This window comes from Petromyzon marinus, chromosome 16 (assembly GCF_048934315.1).
Source record: "Petromyzon marinus isolate PM22_M1 ecotype Great Lakes invasive population chromosome 16, UKy_Petmar_22M1.pri1.0, whole genome shotgun sequence".
Lineage (NCBI taxonomy): Eukaryota > Metazoa > Chordata > Hyperoartia > Petromyzontiformes > Petromyzontidae > Petromyzon > Petromyzon marinus.
The window spans coordinates 7,714,339-7,728,140 of NC_133682.1; the positions used below are offsets into that span (position 1 = coordinate 7,714,339).

Genomic DNA, 13,802 nt, shown 5'->3' on the forward strand with positions numbered 1-13,802 from the left:
TTACCACCTTGTGTACTGACTACACTTTGTACTAAAAAGGGCCATTGACTGCAAACTTCTTATCATGCAGTGTGAACAATAGCTAGATAGATACCCCATTAAAACGATCGAAAAATTATAAACTACATTTGAATTCAAAGCCTCTGCGTATCTCCCATCAATCTTTATATACGTTGTAAGATGTGGAGCCATCGCTTCCACCTGATACATTCCCCTGTTGTAGGTATGTATGATGAACTTATTTTGCACCGTACGTAGCCAGCCGTACTAATCGGAGGTGCGGGTATAATCTAAGAGGCTAATTAGATTCAATGTAAGGTATCTTATAAATAGATCACCCTGTACAAGTTGCTTTGTCATACTTGAACGATGCTTGTTATTACATCCCAAAATACCTGGGGGTTGTTGCAGCCATAATAGCAGAATTGATGTGTGTTTAGCAGTTGTGGACTGGAATGGTGATGTTGCCCCCACAGCTGCAAGAAGCGCAGCCATTCACCATTATGTTGAAAGAATCGGTTATTTTAAAATGCCTCCCCCGAATTGTGACAATTTATGAGTTTCCTTGGGGGTATGCATCGTTTTATTACTGTGATCGTATCAGAAAAGCCTCACCCACCACTAAACCCCCCTGCTCTATCCCTGGCTCCCTAGCTATGGGCTGGAGTGCCTCTTCAGGTTCTACAGTTACGGGCTGGAGAAGAGGTACAGACTCGACATCTTCAAGGACTTCCAGGAGGAGACCATCCGCGACTACGAAGCCGGTGAGCTGCGCTCGCTCCCCTCCCGTGCATATGCTTGTGTGTGTGTGTGTAACAGCAGGGGAGTGGGAGTGCAGCGGTTAGCACGCTGCGCTACGAACCCGACGACCCGAGTTCGCTTCCCGCTCGTAGCCAACACCATTGACGATTTTCTGAACCGGCGCTAGGTCGACTCAGCCTTAAATGAGTACCTGGTGAGATGTTTAAAAACATCACCACTGGGGAGACAAAAGGTGGACAGGCTTGATTTTGGTCACCCACCCCTTTGTGTGTTGTGCCGGCCTTCATAGATGCTCGCTTAACAGCACTTGCCCCAAAAGTCTGAAGGCTATATGGGGGGGGGGGTCTATGTTAGTGTGTAAAAGTGGGGGGCTTTAATCTACCTGCTTCTCCAATATGGAAAACTCTCAATAGGATGGAATTGGCCAAACATCTCTCAGTGTTATTAAATAGTCTTGAAATTGATTGAGGCTTTTCTGGGTAAATACATTCATATTAATGTTATTACTCCATTTCCTTAACTGTTTTCCACATTTTGAGAATTTTGAAGAATATCGGTAAGTCTTTAGTGAATTATAAATATATGCCGAGCGTTAAACTCCTATGCGCGTGCCCGCTGGCCAGGTGAGCTGTACGGGCTGGAGAAGTTCTGGGCCTTCCTCAAGTACTCGCACCAGAAGAACGCCGACCTCGACCCCAAGTTGCAGGAGCACCTCAGCAAATTCAAGCGGCTCGAAGACTTCCGCGTGGACGTGAGTCTTATCGCTCCCGTGCGTGTGCGTGCACAGGCCCCCTCACCCTTGTGTTTAAAGACGGTCACCGCATCGCGCATTTTCAGGTGCGCTTCTGCGGCCATCTGGTACGCTCTTCCATCTGATATTAGGAAGCTACTGGAGCTACGCACTTTTATGTCATCTACATTGAAAATAAATTTCTTTAGAACTGCTTTTTGTGTTTAGTTTGTTGTCATTCCGTCGCACCTCCGATTTGGATGGTTCTCGACGTACGGTGTGAAAGAAGTTCAACATACATAAATAAATATTCTTGTTAAGGGTCAACTTTCTCTATTTTAATGGGCTCAGAGTCCTTTCCAAAATTTTTCAATGGCACATTTTCATTTTGTGAAGCTCTCCAGGTGGAATAGTGTAAGCTGGGGCACAGGAGGAGAGTTTCATGTTTTCGTATCGGCACAGCTGCTCGTGCTAGTTTCTTATTGGACTTGACTAATTGTTTCCACTTCGTGCGCATGTGTTTGCATGTTACCAAGTATATATGTATGCACGTGTGTGCGAACATCAGTGGCTTGTGATAAATGAACCGGTCCTCGATTTCAATTGAGTAGCTGGTCCAACACGTTAATCTTGGCACTGGGGGGGGTAGACATGAGGTGACCGGCATGGCTCTGGCCACACCACTTGCCTAGTCTTCGTCGCCAACTACAATAGCGACCCCTTAACAGCCCTTGCCCCCCAACAGTCTGTTTAAGCCCGTGAGTGGGGTCTTTGTCTCTGTGTTTTGTGCACTTGTGTAGCCTCCGATGGGCGACCACCACGGTCAGGAAGGCGGCCGGCGCAGGCGCTACCCCTCAACCTCTTCTTCCTCCTCTCATCACGGTGGCCGTTCGGGCAGCCGGCACGATCAGAGGGATGCTGGGAAGGGGGCGGCAGCAGGTCATGCGTCACAGGTCAAAGCTCAGCAGCAACTGCAGCAGCAGCAGCAGCAGCATGATGGAGCGGGCAGCAGCGGCAGCAGCAGCATGGCGGTGCCAACAAAGGTCCCGCAGCGAAAGTGAGCGTCGAAACGGCCGTTTAAGCCTCCACTCAACCACCGCTTCACACAAAGCTTTTCATCGTAGGGAGAGAAAAAAAAGACACGTTTAGTTAAAAATCAACCGAAGCGACGCCTGCTCCAATGATCCAAAATGACAGTCGTGTGCTGTCCACTCGTTCTCACGAGAACCGGTCACAAGAAGTTCGGGAAAAGCAAACAGTCTAATTTTGATCATGGAAACTATTGATTACCCAGCGAATGCAAGTGTCTTCACACAAAATAGGTAAAGATGAAATGCTTTGCTTATTAGATTCCCGCCTGGAAGGGTTTTACTTGAGTGTGACAAGCTTTGCCGTTTTATTAAAATGACATGGCACGTTCACGAAACCAAAAGTCACATGTGCCGCTTAGGCAGCATTAGAATGCAATGTTCGACAGACGACTTAGCTGCTATATGGATAGAGGCTTTAGCCAGTCGTGTGTGAATACGGTTACTTGGAGGCATACCACAGCCAATCACAAGGGCCGTAATAAGTATTCTACATGTAATGACACAACTGCATTTAACAGCATGTGGCTGTGAAGACTCACGTGCGATTGGCTGCATGTTCTCTGTCGAAACATTGGCTTCTGTGTCGTATAGTTTAGGAAACTGTAATTATGGGGGCAAGTCCCATAAAAAAATCTTAGCAAGTGAGAGTAATGTTCTTACGCGCAATTTCAAGACTTGGGAGAATTTGTTAACAGTTTACTAGTTTAGTACAGTTTTATGCAACACAGCAATGCTGAAATTAAGACTGAACACATTGTTTTACTTCTGAGAAGGATAAATTTTAAGTAAGTTATATATACGTATATACCCCCAATGCATCAGTTGAGATAATGGTAGCCCATAGGAGTTGCTTTTCTTTTTATTACGCCTTCAGAAGTAGTTTAGCAATTTTCGCAGCAAATTTGCTTTATCGTCATTTTCATGATGATGTAGCGAAAGTCTGCAATGAGGTGGCCAGAAAAAGGGCACTCTTGATTGATCAATCCACAGCCATTCTCACCACACCTCATCTCCAGCGTCACTGTCTTGTGAGTGGCGGCTGAAGCGGGGGGGGGGGGGGGGGGGGGGCGGGCAGTGGTGGAGGAGTTCTTAACAAAAACGCATCAGGAGCCAGCGCACGTTCCTGCAACCACGAACTCCGTGGAAAGTATTATCGATAGCACGGCGCTTGCAAGAGCTTGCGCGGGCACCAATCGGCACAACGCGCGTCATGGAATTCTCACCTCGCTTGCACCCCCATCCACCAATGTCTGCCACGGTGTGTCCAGTCTTTTAAACGCTGGTGTCCGGTGTTCTCATTGTCCCGATATGGAGGGAGCGAGGCCCCCCCCCGCGATGGAATGAATGGTGTTTGATGCTAAGCACTTGCATTCTTCTTTTGTCATGCGGCTTTCTGCAGAGTAGCAGACATTTTAGGGGAGCAGCAAGTTTATATCTCGGTTCTTGAGCCAGTCCAGGGCCTCTGGGGTGAGGTGGATGGCGTCTTTACCTCTGAACAAGCGGGAGACACGTGAGTTGATGAGGTGGTCTATTGTTTATATGCCTCCGCAGTCGGAGTGGGCTGCTTTCTAATCTCTCCCTTATGGAGGGGATAAGTGCAGCAATTGCATTAATTCTCCTGCAGAGCGTGCTGGTTAAATGAATTAGCTCTAGTTGCTGTTGCCAAAACAACTTAAACAAAATGTGGTTTTGCAAAGTGTTAGTGTTATTTTTCCAGGTTTTACGGTATTTTCGCAGGTCGGCCCCAAAGATAGTAGACACCTGTGAATCAACGTACCAATGTTGGACAGCTATTATAACTAGACAGTAGAACGGTGATGCTTTATCAAGGGAAAAGAAAGTAGATTTTCATGTGGGGTGGTGTGCTTGAATTTCGGCTGTAGTTTTAAATGGCATCAGCTACTTCAACTTTTTCTAATTGCTGTTTGGCTCTGAGAGGAAAATGAAAATCCTTGTTAGAAAGGGCTCATGAAACAAAAATGCAAGCATGATGATGCGGTTTGTTCATCCCAACACTTGCACTACGGTCACATTTCAAAGCTTTTTTTTTTTGCCGTGGGAGGCTGCGACGGACAGAGAGGGGCCGTGCGATCCCGTGGCTTCTGGAAACTGAGAGTGGGGGGGGGGGGAATCCCCAAAAGCGATCGCGTCGAGTTGCCTTCAATCCGAGTGGTGCTGTGCGTCATTCCCGTTTACACTCGCGCCACCGACCGCTGTCGTTGGAGGCGGCCGGCGGCTCCCCCATTAATTCACAACCGCGAATTAAACCGCACCCCCACCCCCCCCCCCCCCCCCCGCGTTTGCTGCTTTCCCTCACGTGCTTTCCAAGTCGATTGGCTTTTGCATCCCAATTGCGTAGGGTTAAATTAAATACACCCGCAGCATGTGCACAGACGATCGTGAAACTTATCTTCCTCCCCCGACTGCGTGGAAGTGTCTGTGTGTGATCTGTGTTGGCCTTGCTCAGACTTAGTTCAATCGCGTTGCGGTAAATTAAAACACAAACGAGCGTATCTTTTTTTTATGTTAAATATGATTAGTTACCAAACTGGTAAGACAGTTATTCTGCATCAACAGTGCCTTTTATTCATCCTAAATGTTCCGCCGCCTCCTGCAAGCACGCCAGACCGTTTTGAACGCGATCGTTTTGTGTTCGGTGGGGCATCTGATTGCCAAGGCCCCAGACACTTGTGGAAGCGTTGAGCACCGTACACAGTGTGGCGAGCACGTGTGTGCATCGCCGCCGTGTTAGCCGTACGAATCCTGGGTGTTGCCAAGTCACGGCTGACTTATTTCGAACATTGTAGGTTCATTGTTTGAGTACAACTTTGTGTGAAATTAAACAAAAAAAGGATACAAATTTCGAAAGTATTTTTTAAGTGTTTTACTTGGTAGCATATGTAGCGTGGTCATTAGTTTTCATTTTCTGCCCTACATAGACATCGAACTTCTGGTGGGATTTACGCTGACTTCTTCTGTTGCCGTTTGGTGCTTTCAAGTCACTGTGTATTGTGCTCAGAAGTGCAGGAAGGATGGGTTGAGGATTTTATCTGCCGATGCCTTGGTGTCAGACTTGCAGCTGACCTTTGTTCCACTGATGAAGCAACTTGGCTATGCTTGGTACATTTTTTTTTTACCTCCGTTCATTATTTGTAACGGAAACATTCTATTTTAATTGTACATTCTCAAAAAAATTCAAAAAAGATATATATACGTACTGTAATTGATTAGCGTTTTATCAATAATGCTTTTTGACAATGTTGTATTATGTTAAGGCATACACGTAACCTTTAACTCGGCTTTTGCATGATTGTGTATGATTAAAACAAAGAAAGGTAGCCTGTTTATATATTATATATAACGTTTTAACAAAGGGAGCCGGAGGGATTTTGCTGAAAGTGTTTTTAATGTAGTGCATTTATTGTGAGTCATGCAATTAATTAGACCTCGTCTCAGTAAATGCCCCCGCGTGGGGTTGTTCTCGCACAATGACTGCTCCGTGCGTCGCACAATGACCACTCTGAGAGTCGGAAGTTATCTCTTAGTGGTCGTGCATTCAGAGGGTTGCGAATCCCTTCCCCCTTGTCCGAGACACTCGGCCACCCGCTGAGTTTAGTCCGAGGTTTCTTCCCCTGCAATTCAACCAAATTCTTAGTCGGCCCCACTTTGGCCATCCATCGGTGATTGCAACAAAAAATTCCGTTTAAATTAATTTTACTTTGAATTTAATGTAGTTTGACGCCCGCTCTGACAGTTTCATAAAGGCATATAGAGGCCCACGTATTTCACTGGACATCAGTTAAATGATGCCTGAGAAGGGATTAGTTGACACAAATAATTTCAGGGATCATGTCGGGCTTCTGTCTGTAGTTTGGATATGAAATTATTCAAAGTTCTTCACGCGGTGCCCGAGACATCAGTATCTCCAACTAGATACGTAATGCACAAATGTCCGTCCGTCACGCTCTATCTCCCACACAGTACGTTGTATGAATTTTTTTTTTTTATCCTGGCGAGGTTAATTCTGCCAAAATTGTCGTCTTTCACAATTCACATTTTGCTCCCGAAATTCAAAAAATATATATAACATCCAATACGAACCAAATTAGGAGCCAAAATCTTCCGGAAGAGTGACTCGTTTTGTTGGTTGTCGTCTGGATGTTGGGTTCCCCATTGGCTTACATTTAAATGTATTTCGCATGACGTCATCATCCCATTACACAACACCTTTGGCTTCACCGCGGTGACGTTCACCCTCCAGGGCTGTACGACGATGCGATGATGTCGTCGCGCTGTCCAAGGAATCCTTACTCGACGTGTGCGTGTGGGCAAAGAAGCGGTGAAGTTTTATCCGGCACAAATGCGCGGGCAGTGCTACTTGGTTCATGATCCATGAAGGGTTTTTTTTTAGTCTAAACAATATAAAACACAAACATGCATTATTTGCTACACCCGTCGTGGGGGTTGGATGGACATGTGCGTCAAGTTACACATTGTGAAAACCGCCGTCTCCCTGTTCATTGCCTAACAACGCCTCGTTGCTGCTGGTTGGGTCAGAGTGCAAGATTTTGTTTCATGCAGCCACCGCTCTGTCTTCCAATTTCTACCAAAGACGCAAATGTTTCCTTCAAGCAGATGGCCGCCGTTACTGACGTGCTGTCGGCTCTGCTTTTTCATTTGACACCTCTCTTCCTAGTAAACCTGGAACGTTGGGTCAACGTTGGTTAGCGGTTAGAACCAGATACTAACGTTGGTCCACTGTTGTACGTTTACTCGGTTGATGCACTCTTCCATGGAGTGATTTAATTAGTGAATCGAAGTTCGATAGAGTTAATAGATAAATGGTTTAACGAGTTCATGCAAAAATCTTCGAATTAATATCAACGTGTAACTGCGCAGAGAAAGGAGTGTTTCATTTTAAAAGGACGATCTGGGAAACATGTAAAGTCACTTGGATGCATCTACATTCATAAGGTTGAATTAATCTTGATTTGAAGCTTTCGTGACTGCAGGAATCCATACTCTTTGGTTTTTTCGGTAAAGTCACGTAGGTAGAAAATACTAGATCACGACGTTTCGATCGCAACACAAGCAACCGTCATCAGGTGAGACCAACGCAGCAGGGGAAATGCTGACGAAGGAGAAAGCTGCTGCAACAACCTTTACCTTATATAACCTCTTGTTGCAGCAGTTCATTCTCCTTCGTCAGCATTTCCCCTGCTGTGTTGGCCTCACCTGATGACGGTTGCTTGTGTTGCGATCGAAACGTCGTTATCTATTAATTTCTACCTACGTGACTTTACCGAAAGAACCAAAGAGTGGTTGAATTAATGTATGGAAGTGTTTAATCAATCGAAGTGTGTGCTGTTCGGAGTGCCCTGCAGATTGCATCTTGCTGGTGGAGTGTGGAGCTTTATAGCCTGCACGCTTCGGGTTAAGTCTCGCCTAGAAACTAATGAGGTGGAAGGGCTGGGTTGGCAGTTGTATTGAACACAAGTGAAATACACTGCTGCATCTGATCACAGCTGGTTTTAGAGTTAAGGGGGTGTGTTAATGGGTGTGTTAATGGGATGGCGAATGTTCCTAGTTATCACTGTGCAATCAGTTAGCACAGGAGTGGGTTAATGTTGTACAGGATTAAATGAGTAGTGACTATCAGGTTAAATGGATGGCCAATGACAAAAAAAATTATCTTCTCTGACCACTGGAAAGAAACTATCTGTACATTGTTCACGGACACTTTTGTCCATTTATTTTTTTCCCTGAGGGGTCAGGCCTGGTTTTGGGTGACACTGGAAGAGGTTCATGGACTGAGAGGAGGTGGGGGGGTGACCTAATCTGGAGAGTTAGCCGCAGGGACAACAACACATTTCGGCCGCTCCTGGTTGGAGGTTTCTGGGTTTTTCGCTGTCCAGTATCAACCGCTGCAAGGGGGCTTCACGCTTGGCGTGCGACCACTTGCGTTTCCGTGTCATTGGATCCGTCTGTACTCTTTCCTTTGCAGGTTTCAGTCCCCCTCAACCTCGTTCCGTTCTCCTCTTCAACCTCACTTCTCCATCGCCCATTCTCTTTCTCTTCCCGCCCCTCCACTTCCTCCCATCCCTTCTGTAACCCCCAAATACCCTCTCTCGCGGTCACCCATTCTTCAGCTCTTTCCATCTAAATCATTCTTGCTTATATCGTTTTTTTATACTATGTTCAACCCCTCGAACAAAAGGTATTCTAGAAATATAACAAGTAAAATGGAGTTGGTGCCTCTGATTGGCAGCAGCGCTTTTTTTCAGTGCAGCAGTGGTCTGTGTAACGGCTTCGCTCATATCGTGATGCCACCATCCCAAGCCTGGAAACTCCAATATCGCAACACCATAACTTTGCTATTGACTGTTAACTCTGGAGTCGCAGGATAATTCTCAAAACAATTGAGAAGTATTGGCAATACTATGTTGCCCAATCAAGGGGTTGCCCCAGACAGGAGATGATACATTCTCGAAATTGTCACTGTTATATGTGGTTATACGCAATCTGTAATGTCATCACCTGTATCGTCCAGAACTCGTGGGGAGGCGGGTGGATGTTTGTGCGACTATTCTGAGGCTGGACGCGGTTTGCGACTTGCTTGCCCGTACGGGTTTTTGCGCATGGCGCTAACGACGCGCTCCACTTGAATTCACTGTCGTGTTCAGTTGGAGGATTTAAATGGCTTTTGTGCCCACGTTAGTTGCAATTTGGGGCGCCAATTGCCCAACTCGTCCAACATGAAGCCATCCCATCTCATTGCTTACCCCTCAGCCTCTCCACCCCTCTTCAAATGCAAATTGGTTCCACTCTCTTTTCAATGGCATGTGGCCGAGCAGTGTTTGTGTGAGAATGTACCATTTCATTTAGGGGAAGTTGGTGGGGGGGAGGGGCGTGCTTTGTGAAGCAAAAACAACTTGCATGGCTTACCCACTCCAGCCTCCACTAAAACTCACACTGTGACATTTGGCATCACGGTACTTTGACAACGGATTTTGAATGATATCCCGACATCACGCGTGGAGAATGGTCGAGGTTCCCGACGCGTTTTTCAAACAACTCAGCGGGGGGGGGGGGGGGGGCAATAACGGGTGTAAACGTTTGTAGCTTCAATCGGTGCAGCACTGCGTTTTAACTACTGTGTTCCCGGCAAGCGCCCACCCCGATTTTAACCCTCTAGAATCAACCAAACCCGTCACCGCTGCGGCCTCCTGGAACTAACCAATCGCCGACGGTGCCCCTTGCCGAAGGTCACAGTGCATGCGGGCTCCCACTAATTGGTGTCCGTGAAGGGGGGGCGGGCGAAGGTTAGAGGAGCGGAGCTTTCCATGTCGGCTTAGGTTCACTGAAGCAACAGAGCTTCCAATGGATGTTTTTTGGCTGTTTCAGGCATGAAACGTTAAAGGAAATTTCTTTAAAAAAAAGTTTTGCATTGATCTTTGTTGTTTACTACTGCCATGCATTTGAAATATTAAATTAATTCTGCCGTTTACTCATCTCTATAAAGCGATGCTTTTCTTTTTTCTGGATTGAGTGCTTTTTTTTGGTGGGATAAATGGTTTCTCTTATGGAAATGTCACCTTTTGAAATGTGTAATATTCACAATTGTCTTTGTTCGTGTTACTATGTTTAGCCTGGCTCGCATAGGTGTGTGATCATGTTCAGTAGTTAAGTGATTTTTTTTGGTAATTGTTTATATCCTTTTAAATGAGCATACAAAAAAAACAATAAAAACAAACTCAGCGTGAACGTTTGATTTCTTGTTTTTGAAAAGGTTGATTTGCTTAAAAGCCTCTGCAACTCACAGCACCTTGCATCTGATCCAAACTTAATTTCATTGCCCTCCTGGAGTCTAGTCAAGGGGGGGACCCCCCGATGGCAGCTTTTCCCCTTGCATATTCGCTCTAAAATATAATTTTATGTTTATTGAACTTAAGTTAGCCAAGATACTTGCATGATCAGAATATTATGCTGATTAACTTTACAGCCATTTGCAGATGTTTTACTGATGTTACACTAAAGGCGAAATTGGCAATTGCATAACACTAATCAAAATGACACTGCAGTCTTAAAACTTTAACACATTGGACTAAATCAGATTGACAAAAATGCCTCATTAAGATAGTATCATGGTTCAGTCTGTGCAAAGGAATGAACACCACTTGAAATGGCAAAACACGCGCACCAATTGTCTCATCGCTACAGTGGGAAGATATTGACGAGTGACGGCGAGATGATGGGTGCGGAATTCCAACCTGTAAGAAGCAGTTTGTGTGATGGAGGCAGTGCAGCAAGTAGGTTGCTCGAAGAGGCTTTTCTCTGGGTGTACTGTCTTCCTTCCACATGCAAATACGTGTGAATCTGCTAAACAGCCTAAGATTTACCATGATGTAAAATTACGATTTATAGACTTGGCATTCTGTTGGATTTATTGCTTCAACATTCGGTCTTGGGGTTTTCGGTTTACCATACTTCATGAAAGTCTGTGCGAGTTTGTAAAATGGGGCCGCAGGACCAAATCACTTGTCACCAATGACGATGTTCTGGATGCTAGCTGTGAGCTGGATATAATGTAAGTTACTGGGTTCATAGCTATATACAGAGGGAAATAAGTATTTGATCCCTTGCTGATTTTGTACGTTTGCCCACTGACAAATGATCAGTCTATAATTTTAATGGTAGGTTTATTTGAACAGTGAGAGACAGAATAACAACAACAAAATCCAGAAAAACGCATGTCAAAAATGTTATGAATTGATTTGCATTTTAATGAGGGAAATAAGTATTTGACCTCTCTGCAAAACATGACTTAGTACTTGGTGGCAAAACCCTTGTTGGCAATCACAGAGGTCAGACGTTTCTTGTAGTTGGCCACCAGGTTTGCACACATCTCACGAGGGATTTTGTCCCACTCCTCTTTGCAGATCTTTTATCCAAGTCATTAAGATTTCGAGGCTGACGTTTGGCAACTCGAACCTTCAGCTCCCTCCACAGATTTTCTATGGGATTAAGGTCTGGAGACTGGCTAGGCCACTCCAGGACCTTAATGTGCTTGTTCTTGAGCCACTCCTTTGTTGCCTTGGCCGTGTGTTTTGGGTTATTGTCATGCTGGAATACCCATCCACGGCCCATTTTCAATGCCCTGGCTGAGAGAAGGAGGTTCTCACCCAAGATTTGACGGTACATGGCCCCGTCCATCGTCCCTTTGATGCGGTGAAGTCCTGTCCCCTTAGCAGAAAAACACCCCCAAAGCATAATGTTTCCACCTCCATGTTTGACGGTGGGGATGGTGTTCTTGGGGTCATAGCATTCCTCCTCCAAACACGGCGAGTTGAGTTGATGCCAAAGAGCTCCATTTTGGTCTCATCTGACAACACTTTCACCCAGTTGTCCTCTGAATCATTTAGATGTTCATTGGCAAACTTCAGACAGGCATGTATATGTGCTTTCTTGAGCAGGGGGACCTTGTGGGTGCTGCAGGATTTCAGTCCTTCACGGCATAGTGTGTTACCAATTGTTTTCTTGGTGACTATGGTCCCAGCTGCCTTGAGATCATTGACAAGATCCTCCCGTGTAGTTCGGGCTGATTCCTCACCGTTCTCATGATCATTGCAACTCCACGAGGTGACATCTTGCATGGAGCCCCAGGCCAAGGGAGATTGACAGTTCTTTTGTGTTTCTTCCATTTGCGAATAATCGCACCAACTGTTGTTACCTTCTCACCAAGCTGCTTGGCAATGGTCTTGTAGCCCATTGCAGCCTAGTGTAGGTCTACAATATTGTCCCTGACATCCTTGGAGAGCTCTTTGGTCTTGGCCATGGTGAAGAGTTTGGAATCTGATTGATTGATTGCTTCTGTGGACAGGTGCCTTTTATACAGGTCACAAGCTGAGATTAGGAGCACTCCCTTTAAGAGTGTGCTCCTAATCTCAGCTTGTTACCTGTATAAAAGACACCTGGGAGCCAGGAATCTTTCTGATTGAGAGGGGTTCAAATACTTATTTCCCTCATTAAAATGCAAATCAATTTATAACATATTTGACATGCGTTTCTCTGGATTTTGTTGTTGTTATTCTGTCTCCCACTGTTCAAATAAACCTTTCATTAAAATTATAAACTAATCATTTCTTTGTCAGTGGGCAAACGTACAAAATCAGCAGGGGATCAAATACTTGTTTCCCTCACTGTAACCGACAGTGTAACTTGCAGCCAAACATCCCTATCCGGAAGAAACCCCCCTCCCCCCCCCCCTGCATATTCCTCATTTGGGATTGCACAACGTGTACACCATCGCCCGCTACTGCAAAAAGTTGGCAGGACCCATCTGGAAAACAGTTTTTTTCCTGGGTTCTTCTGTCGTGTGGCTGATGTAGATGCAGAACAACAACTGCTGTTTCACAGTCGGTGGGCAAGCCAGCGTCATCGTGTAAAAATAGCACAGCGCGCTAGCCACTGCACCAGTGCTTCACCCAAAACAACAACAACAAATATAAAAACAAATGCCGTTAAATTATTGTCCGGGCATTGACCTCTTTATGTGACAGGACATTTGCACGGTGGGAACTCGCAAGCTCCGTGTTTAGGTAGGTACGCAAAAATCTGTAAAAACTTGACCCCTCCCTATAAGCATGCGAACTTTTTACACCACCACCCACCTGAGTACGTTCACCTGACGCACCCCCCCCCCCCCACCCCGAATCCTATAGAACGGCCGATATTTAATCCACGCAGAAACGATCAAGGATTAATAATATTAACGTGTTTAAGCAAACAGTCCACACCGCCGGACTATCTAATTTGAAGGGCAATGCAGAAAAATTATTATCGAGGCTTTAGCCCCCCCCCCCCCCCGTTTCCTATGCGTACATTGTCAGTAGACCCCCCCATACGCGAAGCGAACGCATTTGGGTTAACCCGCTTCCCCCCTCCATGCGTACCTACTAAATGGATGGTCCCTAACACGCGTTCGTTGCTTGTGGCGTGTGTGTGTGTCCAAGTTGTGTGTGTGTCCAGGTCTGTGTGTGTCCAAGTTGTGTGTGTGTGTGTCCAGGTCTGTGTGTGTCCAAGTTGTGTGTGTGTGTCCAGGTCTGTGTGTGTGAGACCAGGTCTGTGTGTGTGTGACCAGGTCTGTGTGTGTGTGACCAGGTCTGTGTGTGTGAGACCAGGTCTGTGTGTGTGTGTGTGTCCAGGTCTGTGTGTGTGTG

At 45.8% G+C, this 13,802-nt stretch overlaps 1 protein-coding gene across 5 annotated transcripts in view; it reads left to right on the top strand.

Annotated features, from left to right (window-relative positions):
• LARP1B (La ribonucleoprotein 1B) overlaps positions 1-10,347 on the top strand; it is a 39,183-nt gene extending 28,836 nt beyond the window's left edge. For all 5 annotated transcript variants that reach the window (XM_032955325.2, XM_032955323.2, XM_032955324.2 and 2 more), the window contains exons 17-19: positions 655-764; positions 1,386-1,513; positions 2,293-10,347. In XM_032955325.2, coding sequence (XP_032811216.2) covers positions 655-764; positions 1,386-1,513; positions 2,293-2,553 — 499 coding nt within the window. In that variant the 3' untranslated portion in view covers positions 2,554-10,347. The remainder of the gene's footprint in view (positions 1-654; positions 765-1,385; positions 1,514-2,292) is intronic.
• Positions 10,348-13,802: the final 3,455 nt, after the last annotated feature.